Raw genomic sequence first — 20,288 nt, forward strand, 5'->3', positions numbered from 1 at the left:
TTCGAAGAAAAGTTGTAGGCAACAATGTACAAAGATTCTTAGAAATAGTGTTTTAATCACTATATTATGGTGAATAATGTAATGTTCTTATTTTAAAATTAACTTTTAATCTCACAAAAGTATAGACTTTATTCTTAAAGTGGACATTTTGGTACTGATTTTTGAAACAGTTGATATTCCTTCTCTCTTCTTGTCTTTTTTATGCTAAGATGTTAACTAACCTTGTAAACTTTAACCTTTTGGTATAGTATTTTGGTAGATTTGAATTTTTGTGTGTGATAATGTGATAAATTGATAATGATTACATGTTAATCAATTATTCTATCACTCCACTAGGATTGTATAGGACAATGATTTCATATTAATCCATTTTCTATAAAAACTTGGCCGTAGATTTCAAGATCTAGTATGTTTTGCTTGTCATGTAATTAGCCTTACCTACCCTTCCAAAAAGAGTTACTTTAATATGTTAAAAAAAACATTATTACGTCTAATGTGTACAATTAAATTAGTTTTGTATTATATATATATATATATATATATATATATATATATATATATGCACAAATTTATTTTTCACCACATTGGATTAATAATTTTCATTACATCTCATTTAATTTATTGGTAAGATTTGTTAAATATATAATTGCATGCTATAGTAGAAACTCTTTAGATTAATATTTCGTAAATTAATAAACTCTCTAAAATAATAAATTTGTCCGGTCCCAACTTTTCGATCACAAGAAAATCATAAATTAATAATTCATATAAATTGAAAAAAATATATTACACTCTATTGAAATATGATTCAATAGTTTAAGAATACATTGAACATTGTACCAAAAAAAAGAAAGAATACATTGAACACATTTGTTCCTCTTGTTTACATTTACTGTACTTCAAAAGTCATTATTGATTTTCAATGCATATGAACTCAATAATTACTAATTTATGTTGAGTCACAAGGTTCACATTCTAAAAGGCATAGACTAATTTGTCTTTTTGTTTGGTATGTACATTATAATTACTTAAAAACTCTTTAAATTAATAATTATTAATTTATCGATAAATTAATAACTCTCTAAATTAATAAATTTCTCCGATCCTCACATTATTAATTTAAAGAGTTTCTACTATATAAAAGGGAAGTACAATTGAAGCGGGAACGGAACTTCTCCCGTGTGATTTTTACAGGAGGGGATAATATTTTTATCTCGTCCGTTCAATACTTTTTTAGTAGCATTGCCACTTTGCAACAAAAAACAATAATGTAACTGAGATTTAACTTGACATACTGTGCACGGGAGAGGATCTAGAACCACACCCCTAGCTGTATTCTAGACCAACTTTCATATTAAGGTTTTATATTAACCCCCCTAACGTACAAAATAAAGCAATGTACATTTTTTTTTGGGTACATGCAATGTACATTTAACAAATAAAGCAATGTACATTTAACAAATGAAGTAATAATGTAAAAGTATATAGTTAAGGGAATATATGTCGGGAAAGGAATTATAATTTATAGGTTTGATTTAGACATATAATTCTCACATGGTAAATGTTGCATTAATTTATTTACATAATATTTTGGTGATTTATGTTTTATGATTATGAGGATGAGGATATATCAATATCTCGTTCTTGACTTTGCCAACAATTAATAATGCTTCTGGTGCTAATATAAATCCATTATTTTTAACTTTTTTTACCACCACCGATCTACTAGATCGTTTAATCTGGTTCGGGAGTCAGTTTGACATCAAATGTTTTTAGCCCCCTCCCGATCGTAGTTGTGACGGATCGAACCATTGTCATCCTTACCAATTGTTCAGTATCAATCACCACTAAACCAACTAACGATCAGTTTGAATCCATTATATTAACTAATGTTCAATTCAAGAACAAAAATATCACGATATATTACAAACATGTGTCCAGACGAGTTATATATAATGACACACGAATAAAACTAATATGTCAATTTTTTTTTTTGTGTGATATGGATATTCTCTGTGCGCAACTGCAGAAATCAATTTTTGTGGGATACAAATGTATGATAAACTTTCGTTATAAGCTCCTTCAAAAAAAAAAAAACTTTCGTTATAAGTTTTAGCATTGCTGCATGTTTAGGTCAAAAATCAAACCTAAAACTTTGTTTAAATTAGAAGAGACTTGCATCATCTCATTTAAGTGTTCTTGGGTGTAGTGAAGTCAATTTCAATTTAAAGGGAAAGAAAAAAAACTTAACAATTAAATTATCAAATTAAATATTAACTACGGTTGTTATTTTACTGCATATATACATACACTTGATATGTATAGGAAGCTAACTTTAAGTACAAGTCATATATGCAATTTCTTTTTTTTTTTTGGTACATTTATATATGCAATTTCTATCACATGGTGTGTCACTTTTGCTGCTCCCACTTAATGTATGACCCTACAAACTTTGCCAAAACTAATCCTCTCTACATGCAATCTCTTTATTTTTTTTCTCATTCTGTCTTTACTGTTTATCCCACTAATCTATGGCATAATTGGCTCTTGTATAAGTGGCCCCAAAATATTAAGAGAATCAGTAAAACAATAGGAAAAAATAAAGTATAATTATAATGTACTAAAAGTTTATTACCCTAAAATTTTAAGAAATTACATTGATTAAAAAGTGAAGATGGGTCCTAGCATTATTAGAAAGATAGAGACTATTACATAAAATAGGAGTTTTAATTGGTATAAAAATAAAGGGGAAGGTAACAATTGAAGAATAACTTATATAATGACACCAATCAGCAAGATATTTAGTACTCAATTGGACTACACTACTTTGGGAAAGTGACTAGCAATTAATCATTCACACTTGAAAGCTAATGAAATGTCTTCATAATATTTATTTTAATTTTTCTTTTTTCCTTAAAGAAATTAAAGGGATTCAAGCTCAAAGTTAATACATTTTAGCAAAAATACATTAGTTCGAATGAAACTGCATCTAAATTTTTTAAGCGAGGTCTCAAATTCGAATATTGTGTCTTAGAGAAAATGTGGTTGAAAAGAAAAACTCAATTAAAGATATTCCAGTCAGATTTCTCGATATAGATTAATTAGTCATCAAAAAGAAATATGAATACTTCGCACTAAAAATATGATTAACTAAATTATTTTATTACATTTTAAACTTATTTTTTTAAAATAAGAAAATTTGTTTTCCAAAAAAATAAAATTAAAAGGATAAAGAATCACATGTTTATTTTATTTTTTTGAAAAAAAAATCACATGTTAATTAATAATGAATTTTTGTCGTTTTAGTTTTTTTTTTTAATTTTTTATTTTATAAGATTTGTCGTTTTAGTTTGAACTTAACTCTCATAGAGAAAGAAATTAGTACACCCATCATATCTAGATTTTACCTTACCTTACCTAATAATGCTTATCGTGTATGATCATTACAAAGCTTTTTTATACTTTTTCTTTCTTGTATTCCTTTAGCTCCATAATTACTACTGTACTCCCAAACATTGCCTACAACTTGCCACCAAAACCTATCATTTTTGTACTAAGCTTTGTAGAAAGAAAAAATATTTCTAAATATAATTCTATTGGACCACTTGACCTAATGACATGCCAAAGATTCTTAGGCATATTGGGTTGTTAATCATATCATTAGTTTGTATTTTTATGCAATAATATATTATGCTTGTCTTTTTTGTTAAGTGTACAATACTCTAGCTAACAAATTTTATATTATTTAGATGCATGCACATGTTTATACAGTTTCTCTTTAATATTCACAATTTGTTATGCTAACTTGTTTTACAATTTATTGCAAATCAACTCCAAGTTGCAAGGGAATTATTTAATAAGGTAGATGATAGATGTCACAAATTTTAATAGAAAGTATGTTTTTTTGGTATTTTGATAAAATACATAGTCTGACTCAAAAGCTGCTTGGTTAAATAGTGTTATTGAGGCAATAAACAGAAGGTCCTATTCAATTCTTGATTTTTTCTTTTTATTTCTTTTTTCTCCCAACCAGAGAAATAGGCTTCTAATAATTTTGATTTCGATCAGAAGGTAAGCAAAGTTTGACTAATTAATAATTATTCAATTAGAATTTAGTTCAACTTATGTGTTTTTGAACCATGGACGGATTTACAGTCCGGTCAGCTTAGACTTTTGTCCAGATTTTGGTAAAACGTTTTGGTATTTTAGTTGTTAGTTTATGACAAAATTGAGATTTTTTAGTTCATAATTGAGATTTTATAATACAAAACTGAGATTTTTGTTTAAAACTAATTAAGAATTTGTCGAAGCTTATAAATTTTCTGTCTCCGCTACTAATTTGAACAAATCATTTTTAATTGAAGTTTGTTATCTACTTGAGTTCAGTCACATAATTAATCAAAGATATTCTTTTTGTGATTAGAAATAAGGTATTTATTCATTAAAAAAGACAGATATTATCAAATACAACACAAATTTTAGGTAGCTAAAACTAAAAAGGATATTTGTGAAAAAACCTACAACATCCAAGTTAATTATCAGCATGAAACAACAAAATATATATCTATAAAAAAATTAAAGTAATCGGGATATTCATGCCTCTAAATCTATAGTGTTGATTGTCAAGTCACCATTGATTGAATCTATAAAGAGTTGAAGTTGATTTGACAATCTTAACAAAACAAACACTTAGACTGAAACGAAACTACGTCGAATAAGATGATGAACAAAACAATGTCATACTTAGACGACGAAATAAAAAAAATATATTCAAATCTATTTAATAACACCTATTTCAATTTATTTATTTATTTATTTAAAAAAAAAGGAAATGATGAGAAAATTAAGATTCAAGATAAAAGAAAAAGAGTTTTAGTTTTCGCGCCTCCTGAAATTCATTGATAACCCCTGAAATGATCAAACTAACCCTCTCGTTTTCTAGGATGCAAGCACTTTTCGCACTCTAAGGACGAGTGAAAATATTTTACAATCAAATTCAACGCTTGCGTCCCACATGAATGTAAATATTATGAAGAAAAAGAAAAAAAAAATTCGCATTCTAGAAAACAAACTCTTTTTTAGCTGGTTCAACCCCCCGCAACTGCGATCAGGAGGGGGCTGAAGCCACTTGATGCCATAACTGACCCTCAAACCAGATTAAACTGGTGGTGTGGTGAAAACAAAAAATAAATAAATAATTTATGGCTTAATAGCAATTGTTGCTATATACGTTGGCTGCGGAATAAAAGCAATTAATAGGAATTTAAATATCAATTATTTTTGTATGGATACAACGGAAGGGATTATTTTTGTGTGTATAATTTAATTTCTTATTTGGTGCATAAGTTTTACTATATATGGACATGTAATTTCTTAATATTAATATAATTTAATTCATAGTATTACTGTCATATAAGATGAAGAGGATAAAAAAATATTATTTTTGTGAACCAGTTTGCATCCTAGAATGCTGGTTTTTAAATTTTTGCAATTATCCACACTCGCATCCTAAATAGCGAGAGAGGTAAATTTGGAATATCTGGGTGCGTGCATGTGTCACGGGGAGTGCAAGAAGAAAAACTCAAAGAAATATCCAAAATCACTTGTCTCACTTGATGGGTTGAACTTGAAAATAACTGATATGTTTAAAGGGCCTTATACCACCTACACCCCCATAATTGGTTTTCGATTCTCGTGGCTATTGTCCTCTACTAAAGAAGATTCTTTTTCCCGATTAAGCATTCGTGCCTGAAATTTTCTTATCCCACCAACTCACTTTCTCGCCTACTTCCCTAGCGCGCAAAAACATTCAGAAAATACGTTCCGAACTGTTTTTCTAGTGTAAAATTTACTCTATAAAAAATTCGGAAAAAGTTTTCCGAATTGCTAGGGGGTAGGAGAGAAAGTGAGTAGGTGGAATGAGAAAATTTCTTCGTGCCTTAGTTGTTTTTCTCTGATTATTGTTCCATCTTTTTTTCTTAAGATATGGGTAGTTTGGAAAGTAATATTGCGGGTGTGGGTAGAGAACCCATATATAAATGTGAGTTTCTTAGTGCCTGGTTTGAATTTAAAAAATAACCGCGTGTGACGCACGGGTCGCGGTATTGCCGCGATGTTTTTATGATAGAACGATATTGTCATAGGCAGAAATAATGATTAATGTTATATTACATAATTTAATTTATGTTTTTTATTTTACGATAAATGCAAAAAAATAACATAGTTAATTGTAATCGGTTGTTTAATTTCGATTATACTTTTTCTATTAAGATAATTCGAAAAAATATTAGTAGACTAAACTATAATAGGCCGCTTTAATTGTTTTTTCATAAAACTACCTTGTAATGCCAAGCACAATTATGGATAATTTTAAGATGGAACCATTTGATATCAGTTCATTTCTCATAAGTAAAGTGAACCATATTAGATCTAAAGTAAATTGTCAATCATGAACACTTTCATATTATGTGGAGAAAAACACTAAAGAGAAAAGGAAACAATGAAATTCTTCTTCTTACGTAAAAAATTGAATAAATAGGTTTACAAGAAATAATTAACACAATAATTTCATTTATATTTTAATAATATTATATAAAAAATTAAATATTTAATTTAAAATAAATTTTTTACATTATAATTTATAATAACAAACTAAAATATCGAATAAAAATCAATGTACCCGTTTAAACTAGTTTTTACTTAAAAAACATGAACGACTGCTCATGTTAAACATTGGAACATAAATCTATGCTACTTTATCATCAGATTTATAATTGCAGACATCAAAGGAAACATACTTAGCAACATAGGGCCTATTAAAATTGATTTATTTGATATTACCTACTTGTATAAACACTTGTGATACTGTTTGAGTTATGACAAGTTCATAATTTGTTATAGAAATAACTTATATATAAGTACTTGTGCCATAAGTACTTAATTAACTTGTTTATCCAAACAATTTGTTAGAGCAAGTATATTAATCATGGAATATTATAGTGGCCTTTCTTATAATTTCATTGTTAGATCTTTCTCAAGACTATCATTTGATATTGAATATTGATTTTGAAGAGGGTAAATTTATTTTTGTGACTCTAATTTGCTTCACTTGTGTACTTACAGCGAAGGACTTGGGAGGCATTTGATAGAGGCATGGCATTTGCAAATGCCCTAGAAACCTTTGATGTTGGACATAATGAACCCATTTTCATGGTTTTGGTATTGTACGTATGCTTGTCGTTTTTTACATTATTCCTATGATGGTTAATGAATTTCTGTAAAGGTCGAACCAATTTGGTGTATCCGAGTTCGAACCCTGGCAAGAACATTCCTTCATATATTTGCATAGGGCATGAGCTTTATAATATTGCATTACTCTTCATTTCAGTTTTTTCCGGTTGAATATCATTTGTTTGGATTACCCTTTTAATCGTTTTAGTGAATCATATCTTGGTTAGCAAGCATTATCTGTATGGTTTGAATATGTTTTCTCACTTTCCACCATATCTAACTTGGAAGCAATAGCTTTCTCATATTTTCATTTCTGGCATTGGAGTTTGCAGGTGGATCAAGATATAACATTGGACTACTGGAATATGTCACAGACAAAAATGAGAACAAGCAATTTAGTTGTAGAGACAATACATAGTGCCATTATTTATAGTATAATAACTAGTTTGTGTTCCCATGTAAACTTTTAGGTGAAGTCTGTAAGGCAACAAACGAATATGGTTGTACACTCTCTCGCGAGAGCCGCCATATCTTGGGCTAGTTACCATGGCTTTGAGATTATTCGTCCTTGTATACAACAATGAAGGTTATGGCGGAGAAACTGATTGTTGAAAATTCCGTTTTTTTTGTCTGTTAACAGAATTATTGAAAATCCACTTATAAGGTTGTACTCTTTTATGCATTTATAAGGAACAATTTTTGTATTTATTAATTTAATTCTTAAGCTATCAAATTTTGCTTATCAACATGGTAACACTTATAAATACAAAAATAAAGGAAAAATTCCCAAGCTGTGTTATTTTAAATAGATGCATGGTTAATTACGTTCAACAGAAGGTTAATAGATATTATCATAATTTGTTATGACTCATTAACTATGATTTTATAAGGTGGAAATATTTTGATACTTTGATTCAGAGGTGACATTTTGTGAGTTGGAAATGTTCAAAGTCTGCATAGTTGCTATTACATCATTACGCGTTTACTTTTACTTGAAATTGCTCTCTTGAATTTAGCATTGCCACTATATACCATAATAATTTTAATAACCATTATCACATTCGAAGAAACTCCAACCCTACAAGTTTATCTAATCATATGTCATAACCAAAACTTTCAAACATATATTTAATCATCACTTACTAACTCAAGCACTGAATCCATTTTACCATCAAGAAGCAAAATTTATAATTGAATTTAACGTGAGTCTGTCTATATACCACTGCCTATATATATGCAACACATAACATTATATTTGATTTGATCAGTGCCCAGGATTGTTTGTCTATTTGAAAATATAACCCCAAATTGCCTCCAATTTCTGAAAGAGGGTTGAGTTAGGTGGTTCAATGAGTTTGAACTAAGGGTTGAAAACATTAATATAACAACTAATATACTAACAATTCCCTATCCAAAATTAGAAATCATAGAAAATTCCAAACTTAAGAGTTTTTCCGCTTGCTCACATATACTAGGGTTGTCCACCTGGATACATGCTCCTAAAACTTCAAAACAAAATAAGTTCCTATAAATGTATATTGCATATCATCTTTTGAATTGTCATATAACATTACAGTGTCAACAAATGTATAGCAGGGCTACGGAGATTATATCGTAGAACTCAAAAATCTTAATTACAACTTAAAACTTATTCAAAAAAAATTATAACTTAAAACTTTTCAAAGACTGTATACTTCCATAAAATCCAACAGAAACAAATGACATATCCATATAGTAATTTATTGTGTGAGTGAGAGAGCGGGGGGATTTTGATAAAAAGTAATTATACAAAATCACTCAACATCAGTAACTTGAGCACACGATGCTGCCATCATTCCATCGCGTATTTGACTACTGATATCCCTAACATGGCCAGGTCCATGTGGTATAAAAACTGTGGTATTCTTTGAAGAGTTTCCAAGGTCTCTGATTGTGTCAAAGTACTGAGTAATCATGATAAGATCCATCACTTCTTTTGCTGAAGTTCCTTCTACCTTGTTAGAGAAATGCAAGATATTCTCTCTCAACCCATCCGTGATAGCTTGTCTCTGTCTTGCCACACCAACTCCGCCTAAATACTTTGATTCGGCTTCTGCTTCTGCCTTTTTGACTATAAGCACCTTGTCAGCTTCTCCTTTGAATTCACTGGCAAGTAGAAGCCTTTGAGCTGTGAAGTTAAATTAAAACTTGTTAGTTGAACTGCACAAAAGATATTCTGATGCAATAAATGCACATACAGAGGATGCAGATGGAGTGTTGTCAATCGCAGATCAGGGGCACTACGCACACAGAGAGCTTAAGGTATAAACAACATATAAGGCATGTCCTAAGTAGACAACACGACTGGTAAGCTAAGGGGCGTTGAAGGAGTTCTAAGAGGGCTAAAGTACAAACCCTGAAAGCTAATATAACCACTAATTACTAACAACTTTCATTTGCCTATAGAAAAAAGAACTAAGGTATGGAAAAATGGTTAGTTTTATCAAGTCCCTCTGGATCCCACAAAACTAAAATTTAGGATGCACCACTTCATCAGATATCATGCAAATAAAATCATGGGAAAGAAACTGAAGTAGTAAAATATCAGAACACACAGAGTAATCTTTCAGAACCCAATTCTCAATTTTTTTTATTGAATATACTACTGCATACATACATTTTAATGGTTGTTATGGTCATAGGAAGAGAAGAAACAGTGTCTAAAAACCACAAAGTGTTATTACCTGCATTGATCTCATTCATTGCTCTGCGTACAGAAGGATCGGGTATAATGTCAACCATCAGTATGTGTTCTATGCTATATCCATATTCTCCCATCACCTGATACATGAAATCCAAGAGGAGGAGAAAATTAGGAGATAGGTATATTGGCATGCACGTGAAAAAGGAAAGCAAGAAATTCCGAAAAAGTTATACATCACGACCATAATACAAGACATTAAATTAATAATCTAATAACTCATACTAGTAGAACCTTGAAGAAAGTGAATGAGAATATTGAAATCTTGATTATCAAATATTTGAAAACAGACGGTTTAACATAAACTATCAAAGTTGCTATGAACTTGGTGTTCTTAAGCAAGATCTGAGGTTCAAGTATTAGGAATGGAAAAAATAGATGTTGAGAGTTTAACTTTTTTAAATGGGTCCATCCGGCGAGACTCAGATTAGTCTGCCGGCTTTATTTCTCTCTTTACTAACCCTTATCTCTCCTTTACACGTCCTCAAGTTAGAGAATCAATTTCCCCATAATATTTATTACTTTTTAGGATATTTGAGAGTCTAAGCCTAAAGCCTGGATCAGCAACGACAACCACAACCATCGCATAAAACAACAACTTTGTGATAGTTTGTAGTATTCTATCAAGACAAATTTTACAATGAACAACTTTGATAGGTGTTCTGCGGTGGACTGATACTTGAAAATTCTTTGAAACTCCAATGACGACAGATGTTTCCTTTCAAAAGTAGAAGCTCCTGATCGTCTATCATGTCTGAAACAGTGGCTTGATCGGTATTGGTTTGACAAAAACAAGGAAAAATGAATGTGGGATAATTTTGTTCAGTTTACTCTATCAGCTGGCGGATCTAGAGCACGTCGGTCTTTTTTACAACTCATTTGGCTTGCTAGTGTATGGGTTGTGTGGACGGAAAGAAATCACAGTTTATTCAGAGACTCAGTTAGTACTATTTCTCAGTTGTTGGACAAGATCAAGTTTTTCTCCTATAGGTGGTTGAAGACGACGAGTGTTACTTTAGTCTCAAACTATCATAGTTGGTGGTCTAGTCCTTTATTATGTTTGGGTCTTGTATGATTGTTCATTTCTTTCTGTGACTATTTGTAAACTCTGGTAGTCTATCTTGGCACATCTTGTGCTAAGGAGACTTGTTTGTTAATATATCTCATTTTTGCTTGTTCAAAAAAAAAAAAAGGAAAAATGAATGTGTGCCTCAGAGCTCAACTCAATGTTTTTTCTAGTTTCTATCGAACCGACACCGATCAAGTAACCATCTCAACTCTAAGGATGAGAATGACAGTGAGCTTCTACATATGAGGGGTGTTGCGATCACAGTTAGAGTTTCAAGTGATTTTTAAGTAGTCGCCCCGCTATGGACTGCTTATTAAGGTAATCCACCATATAATTCACCTTTTAAGATCCTTTTCACTTACTGAATCTTACATATTTCTGCGAAAATGACCATATATTTTTTACTATAATTAACATGATTTGATAAAAGCAGTGATATTCACCTTTCCGAGCTCTTCCATGACTCCTTTGGCAACCTCACCTTTTTGCTCAAACAGCTCATCCAAATTCATCCTCGGAACAATAGCACGAGCCACTACAACAACAACATCATCATCGAACCACACACCATTAAATAAATCAAAAACTAAAACTAAAAAAAAAATCCATAGGGATAAGAATATCAGTGGTAAAGTGGTCATCATATAAAACCCACATTAAAACAACCAAAATCATAAATAAAGACAAGATAAAAACACAAACCATCGAAAACATAAGCCTGGATCTGTTCCTGTGGATTTTGCAACTCGTAAAAAGCATCATCAGCATTTTCCTTAACCACACGGTATTGAATCGAACATATCAACTGCACAAACACGTTGTCCTGCACCCACACACAAAAACATCTCACTATTACTATTACATAAAATATCATCAATTATTAAAATTAATAGATACAACAAATTCAAGTGATTAACAAGTTTCAATTAAGGTCGAACCGAACTCATAAAAGTAAAGTTGAGAAGATCAAATTGATCCTAATCCGAATTCCTATGCGCTCAAGTGATTAATGAATTTCAATTAAAGTTGAGAAATAAAATGAAGTAATCCAACTCAAGTGGTTAATGAAAATATAAAACCAACAAACATTCAATTGCGTTCATCCAAAAAGTGCTGAAATAATATTTATCCAAACATTACTTAAATCCTGCCAAACTCCAAATTAGTAGAATCATTCTTATTTAAAACCATAGGTTAAGAACAAAAAATAAAAAAGTTCAATTAAGGTTATAAAACCATCATAAATTAAAATTGATAAATAAAACAAAATCAACTAATTAACTCGTTTCAATTAAGGTCTTGTAATTCTTAGTCCAAATTTTACTTCCAATCGATGAACAGACTCAAGTGATTAATGAGTTTCAATCAAAGCCAAATCAAAATTTTAGACCAAATTACTTACTATAAATTAAAATCATCAAACAAAATGAATTATCAGTTTACTTAATGAAAATTGTGATTAGTGATAATTACCTTGGTTTTGGTTTCGATTTTGACGTCGAGGGAAGAGATACGGGTGGAGAGAATACCAGCAAGACATTCACCGACGAAAGGGTTAAAGAATTGAAAACCAGGTTGAGCAACTCGATGAAAACGACCCCACTGTTCAACAATACCGACGCTTGATTGTTCAACGCATCCACAGAATAAACAGAACGTATTCCCCATTTTTATTAATTATTCACTTTCTTCTTTGATCGCCAAATTTAACTACTTTTGTTTGGCGTTCTTGTAGTTGTACTATTTGGTATAGATCTTTATTTGGTCTATAAGATATCAAAATATATGATGATAGTGATTGCTTTAAAATGAAAATGCCGCGTGGAAATATCTATACCTTGTGACTTTTATGTGATATCTCATGTGATATAAGCCAGCTGATCGCTTATAACATATAGCTTATTTCTGTAACGTTAAGTGTCCTTACAAAAGGATGATGTGTAAATAATTTAAAAGGATGATGTGGGAATGCCTGAGCATTATTATTTACGCATCATCCTTATTTTTTTAACGTTAAGTGTCCTTACAGATTATCCTTTAGTACATTTAACACAAATTTCTGGATTTAGAGCAATATGAGTCCATTTTTGGATTTAGAGAAAAAAGAAGAAAAATATATTTTTGGGTTTAATTTCATTTTATTGATTTTGGTCCTCTCTGCAATTTTATTTTTGGATTGGTCCCTCTAAGTGGATGACTGAGAATCATTATTAACACATCATCCTCGTTTGCCACGTCACACATTGTCACGTCAGCTTTTGTTTGCCACATCTTCATTTTTGTAACAGCACTTAACATTAGGGACTAAAACCATATAGATTTGCACATTCATTTAAAACAAAAAAAAGATACATGGATGAAAACCAAAACCTCGCGAACTTACAGGGACGAATTGATCATTTAAGCCAATGTAAAATGACATATTAATAGTAAAACTTGTATAAATGTAATATTTAAGATACTTTATCCTTCTTATATATAATGGTTATAATATGCAACTAGGTTAACCCTAATTTGCATATGCAGTTTTTGAGGGAATTTTTTCAATACCTTTATTATTAAAAGAAATAGAAATGTGTCTACCATAGGAATCAAACCCGAAACACTTGATGTGAATAAATTATCTCAACCACTATGGCATGTAAATAAATTGTGATTAAAATTATGTTCTCAAGGTAATAAACATCCATATAGTGGAATCAATTATCTTCAATCAAATAAGAAAATTTTCATATGACAATTAAGCACCATAAATTTCCTTTGTTTATCTCTGATTTTGATTTATATATATATATAATAAAAATTTGACATCATCTATTTATTTGTTTATCTATATATATATATATATATATATATATATATATATATATATATATATATATATATATATATATATATATATATATATATATATATATATATATATATATATATATATATATATATATATATATATATATATATTACATAAATGTTGTATTTAAGAGTTATTTATATATATAGGTAAAAAAAGTTATTTATATAAAAATAAATTTATATGATATAGTTGGTTTATTTAATTTCAGATTTAGTTTTGAGCGATTATCAAATCAAGAGCTACGCACTTGCAGAAATTGAGAAATTGCTCCAAAGTAATTGTGCCAGTCTAGAGGATTATCCACCAATGCCTTGGTCTGATAGCGAATTGTTGACGGCGTCCGAAAACCGGTTGATATATGATGAGTTGAATTATGACAGACAAAAGTTGATGGAGGAACATGTTTGATTGATGTCAACAATCACTTTGGAACAGAGGAGCGTATATCATAAGATTATGACAAAGGTGAATGAAAATAAACCGGGCCTTTTTTTCCTTTACGACTATGGTGGAATATATAAGACTTTTATCTGGAGAGCTTTATTTGCTGCATTTCGATCAAGAGGCGATATTGTTTTAAATGTTGCATCAAGTGGTATTGCAACACTGCTATTACCTGACGGAAGAACTGCAATTCCAAATTTTGCCTTCCCATAAATGTAGACGAATACTCTACTTGCACTATTCATCATAACAGTCATTTAGCACAATTGATTGCCAAGGCAAGGCTCATTATATGGGACGAACCTCCTATGATGCACAAACATTGTTTTGAGGCGGTTGATCGCACCTTAGGGGATTTTCTTACACCTTATGATGAGCGCAATAAATACATTCCTTTTGGGAAAAAATTTGTAGTATTTAGTGGTGGTTTTCGACAGATTCTATTGGTCATACCCAAAGGAACTAGGCAGCCAGTTGTAAATGCTAGCATTAATTCATCCAAAATTTGGCATCATTGCGAAGTATTAACCACTAATATAAGACTTTTGCATGGTAGTGTTGGTCAGGATCTACATGAAAGAAAAATGTTCTCAGATTGGGTTTTCGAAATTGATGATGGAAGTATTGGAAACAGAGATGATGTTGACATCACGCTGCGTATTCCAGATGATGTTCTGATTCCAAAAAAATCAATTGTTGACTTGATTAATGAGTACATGTTGTCATTGATAGACGGTGATGAGAAAGTATATTTGAGCTACGATTCTCCAGATAATGATAACTCTGGCTTCGACAGGCTGGATGATATACACACCCCCAGTTTTTTAAATACAATTGTTTGTTCGGGCCTTCCAAATCGTAAGTTACTATTGAAAGTTTGAGTTCTAGTTATGTTATTGAGAAATATTGATCCAGCTCATGGGTTGTGCAATGGAACTCGGTTGACTATTATAAAGATGAGACAATTTATTATAGAAGGAAAGGTAATATCAGGAAGCAATATAGGCGACAAAGTTTTTATTCCTAAATTATCCCTAATGAAGTGGAAGAAATAGTCACAAGAAAGGGGGGGTTTGAATTGTGACCCTTTTAAAATTAATCCTGCACTCTACAAAATTAATCTCAAGTGTATACTTGGATAAATGTTAGTGGAATATAAAACAGCTTGTTCTGAGAATGTTCTCTGCTGCGTGAGCTTGTTCTGAGAATGTTCTCTGCTGCGTGAGAATTCAAAGTGAATGTAGATTAAGTGGTTTGTGTGATGTGTGTTTGTAGTAAATAAATAGTTAAAGGTAAGAGAGATTCACACACAAAAGTTATACTGGTTCACCCAAATCCTGGGCTAGTCCAGTCCCCACGCCTGTGAGTTTTCCACTATGATCTCAAGATACTACCGATCTCAAATACAAATCTTCTTTGATCTAAACCACGATCAGAAACCTCCAATCCCTACAAGCTTGATCTACCTCAGCCTTACAGAGGTGTCACTCAATCAATAGTTACGTATTGACTTGAGCCAATCTTCTTTTTACAAAGGGAAGTTGTTCTGGATCTAAGCTTATACAAAAACTCAAAACTAGTTTGAGAAGCTTATACAAAATACACTCAATACACTCAGTAATATTGTGATCCAATAGGTTGATAGAGAGCTGGAGTGTGAGTGGTAAAATTGAGAGACAAAGATATAACCACTTAAAAGTGGGTTATGTTGAAAAGTGGTCTCTTGAGAAATTTGCTTGTAGAAACTCAAAGGTTGTTTGAGAAGCAAATAGAAACACTCAATAAACTCAGAAGTATGATGTGAATGAAGAGCCTGAGTTTGAGTGATGAAAGAAGAGTTTTAGGACTTGTAGACAAAAACAAGTAATTGATGATTTGTAGCTTGAACTCTTACTCTTTCTCTTGGATTTGCTTGCCTTTTATAGATGCAACCTTATGTGTGAGTCTTGGCCTTCAAGTATATCAGTTAGAGAGCAAATTATAGCTGTTACTCAGTGCCAAAGATGCTTTAGACAGCTGCTGCAAAATTGCAGATTCTCTGTTCAGTCTTGGAACAGTCTTGAACTTCATTTTGCTTTGATCCATAAGATCCAAATATGTGTGAGCTGTTACCAAGTACATATGAGTTGTTTCTTACTTCCTTCCACTGTCATGTATCAGATATAGCCGTTTGGAACCTCAGAAAAAGGACTTATGACAGTTGGAAATGGTTTTGAAAAACTGTGTGCAGGATCATTCTTGCATCAGTCTTGAACTGAATTTTGCTTTGATCTACAAGAGCCAAAGAAGTGTGAGCTGTTGGCAAGTACAAATGAGTTGTTTCCTGCTTCATTCCAATGTCAGAGGTCAGATATAGCCGTTTGGAACCTCAGTAAAAGGACTCATGACAGTTGGAGGTGGTTTTGCAAAACTGTGTGCAGGAACGTTCTTGAATCAGTCTTGAACCAGTCTTGACTGTATCAGCAAGTGTGATGAAACTTCATCTCTATTTTCTTTGTGATGTGCAGCTGTTCAGTAGGCTTAAGGACACTTCAGAAATAGGTTTAGCTTGGGAATAAAACAGCTGGAAAAGTACAAGAGCATATGAGACAAAAAGTACTTCTATGACACCACCATTGAAGAATGTTCCCACATAGTCTTTTTGCAAGTACATCATAACTCATGGTTCACAATGTGTTGTTGCATTCTGATTGGTCTATGATATTTGATCAGGTATTTTTATTGGATGATCAATACCATAAAAGATCATGAAAGATCAAGCTTATAATTCATTGCATGAATTATGACTAGGAAAGGTATATGCTCATTTTCCATCAAAAGTGTTGATCCAAAAAGATATTATCTTCTGTAGAGATTTGATCCATATTTCCTTTGTAAAGTGCTTATTTGTTTTGTCCAAAGTTGACTTATAAAATCAGAAAGCACTTAATCCAAAATGTGCTTATATTCAAAAGTGCAGTCTGCCTGTTAAGAATGTTCTCAAATCATTCTTGAAACAGTATCTCAAGATTTTCTTAAAGAGGGATCTTCATGTTGCTGCAAAACTTTCCACAATTCCTCTTGATGTTTTGCACACATTGTTGCTTGTTCATTGAGTACTTTGAGATGCTTTTAGTGGAGGCGTGGGAGTGCTCATCATGAGGATTATCATTTTCTAGCTTAGACAATGATTGAAACTTTTATGCCTTGTGGTGCATAAGCTCCTTTGTAAATTCATGGAAAATCATTCTTAGATCATTCTTGTCTTGAGAAGCTAAGATGAAACTTTGAGTAGGTTTTGAAGATCTTCAACATATGCATAATTTCCATTGATGTTAATTGTAGTAGTAAATCCTCAAAGCATGTAACAAAACTCAATGTGAGTTTTGACATGATAACATCAAATATGTTCTTGTGTAGCTTGTGATGCAAGTATTTCCATCAACTATGATCTTCATATTCTTCCTTGAATCTTTAAGCTCATTGTGAACCTTGTGGTGATGAGGAAGACTATTAACCATGAAACTTGCTTTCTTGTTTGAATCTTCAAATGAAACTTCTTATGATTCAAACAACATCCTTTAAAAATCTTCATGAAGCTTGTGATGCTATTGTTATGATCATCTGATGCTACTCTGATTCTTTCATTGCTTGAGTATATAAAATGTACTTGTTGATGTGAGTGGCTTCTAGATTGTCCACTTTTGTCATTACCTATCTTTCAACAAAAACTCAAGTGCAAACATCAGTAGATCACCATTCATAAAACTTAACATTTATTCCATAAGGTTTGTTGTCATTAAAACACTAAAATGGATTTTGCCTCAACACCTAACACCATCTGACGTCATCGTCCCTTTCAAATTTCAACGTCGGCAGTTTCCTATCGTTGTTTCATTTGCGATGACTGTTAACAAGAGTCAGGGTCAGTCACTGAAAAATGTTAGAGTGTATCCTCTGCAATCAGTATTTTTACATGATCAATTCACAACTTTGAAGCTAGAATGGACATAAATTGAGCAACCAAATTGGATAAAAGGGTCATAATGAAATTGGGGAAAAGAGAGAAAATTAGGGTTCTTAGATTCACCCATAGAAGAGCTTCTTGTTTCTTTCACCTTCCAATGATTTGAAGAAGCCATTCCACCACCCATCATGCTGGAAAAGAGAAGAATGAGGAAGAAAACACTATTAAGGTGATGGAGAAAGCTCCCATATATATAAAGAAGACAAATTTCGGTCAAATGCCCCATATGACGTGGCTATTCACTCAAATCAGTATATGTGGTGTGGAGTCCGAGTAGCAGTTGCCATGTACTCAACTAACGTCCACGTCATCAAAATAGACGGAGTAAACGAAGCAAAGGGATATTTGATAGACGTCTTATGTTAATTTTTATGGAATTAGAATGGAATATTTAAAGTTATAACGAGTTATAAATTGAGAGATAAACTTCAAGTCATTATTGTTAATTTTTTATGAGTCCTCACGTTCTTCACTGTGTTTTTCTTTTTCTGCATCGTAAGTCACCTATTCAACAAATCTCATTTGCAATTGCACACTCCTCTATTTTCCATCTCTGTATAGATGCAGACGGGTGACACACTCGCAAGTTCACTAGTATGTCGTTGTAAAAAGAGTATTGAATCCATAGGGACTAATGAGTAACATGGTAGAATTATAATCAAGGCAAATTTTATAATTATATGATGAGATTATTAGAGAAATGATTATGATTTCTATGAAGATGAATATGGATTTTATGGCGATCAAACAAGCAAGCAACAATGATTGATTTTCTTATAATATAAAGTACACCCAAGGTTATGAATTTCATCTAAAGCACAAATTTCCAATTCTTCCCCTATGCGTGTCTCTGTTATGTGAAAACCTATCTTTTTAAAAGTAAGTAAAGAGGTACCTTAACTTGTGAAACAACACTCTGTCTCACCGCAGTTGTCAAGCGCGTCAGTCCATCGTAGCCCAACACCTTAGCACCCCAACGCCTCCATGCTTACAAAACATCCATCATTATCACATCGGTTGTCAAGCACCCTAGATAGTCACTCTTCAAACACGTTTGGAGACATTGGTCATAGGTTGCAGAATATCAAGATACTGACTTCACCTCTTAATCCATCAGCAAATACTCCAAGATAAATAATAGAAATCAGTTGCAACATATGATAATTCTTGCTAGTAATCATCAGCAACATACACACACAAGAAAATAATCAAGAAGTTATGCTATAAAATGATTTCCATAACCTCATGGTGTACTTGGACTACTCACGCCTAGACATGAAAAACAGAAAACTAAATTAATCTATGAACAAGAACAAAACATCAAATGAATTAAGATAATTTTATTAATAATATAGAAGTGTTACAATGTTTACTTGTCGCTTTTACAAATGAAATAGAGCATTTAGATAGGCCTCAACAGTTGAAGAATTTGTGGGGAGGGGATAAGTGCACATAAGTGGCAATAAAAGAGAAAGCCAAAACTGATTTTTGACATCTGTAGACTGCCACGACCGTGTGGAGCATTGACACGACTGTGTGAACATTTGTAGAGGCATTCCTCTCATCTGTTGCGTGTGTCACGACCGTGTGAATCAATTCCATATGATGACTTGATCAAATATCAACCAAAATTAATGAGCCTAGAAAGTGCACATTTCCTCTTGTTTAAGTGTTTGGACCTACAACATGCAAAACAAAGAAAGTGAAGTAAAATAGTTCCAATAACTTGACTATTAAGCAAGTTTTATTAAGCAAAATTACTACTAAAAATATGCACGTTTTAGAGGCGTCAATACCCCCATGCTTGAACTATTGCTTGTTCTCAAGCAATTAAGCTAAGATAGAAAGGATTAGGACAAATTTAAAGGTATAGAACTAAGATCATATCAATTAAAACATGTGCAAGCGTGGAGATTAGACAATAGTCAAAGTTCATGAAATC

The 20,288-nt window shown here is 31.8% G+C and overlaps 1 protein-coding gene and 1 pseudogene across 1 annotated transcript; one reads left to right on the forward strand and one right to left on the reverse strand.

Moving 5' to 3' along the window:
- Positions 1–8,752: 8,752 nt before the first annotated feature.
- On the reverse strand, positions 8,753–12,964 carry LOC123911503 (hypersensitive-induced response protein 4). The gene is made up of 5 exons (XM_045962931.1): positions 12,513–12,964; positions 11,742–11,862; positions 11,483–11,574; positions 9,954–10,050; positions 8,753–9,397 (listed from the first exon to the last, which is right to left on the reverse strand). Exons 1-5 carry the CDS (start codon positions 12,705–12,707, stop codon positions 9,024–9,026), a joined length of 879 nt encoding a protein of 292 aa, XP_045818887.1. The 5' UTR covers positions 12,708–12,964; the 3' UTR covers positions 8,753–9,023.
- A 1,046-nt stretch (positions 12,965–14,010) lies between these two features.
- Positions 14,011–18,333, forward strand: LOC123904869 (annotated as a pseudogene).
- The last annotated feature ends 1,955 nt before the right edge of the window (positions 18,334–20,288 follow it).

The sequence above is a fragment of the Trifolium pratense genome, linkage group LG2 (genome assembly GCF_020283565.1).
Source record: "Trifolium pratense cultivar HEN17-A07 linkage group LG2, ARS_RC_1.1, whole genome shotgun sequence".
Taxonomy (NCBI): Eukaryota; Viridiplantae; Streptophyta; class Magnoliopsida; order Fabales; family Fabaceae; genus Trifolium; species Trifolium pratense.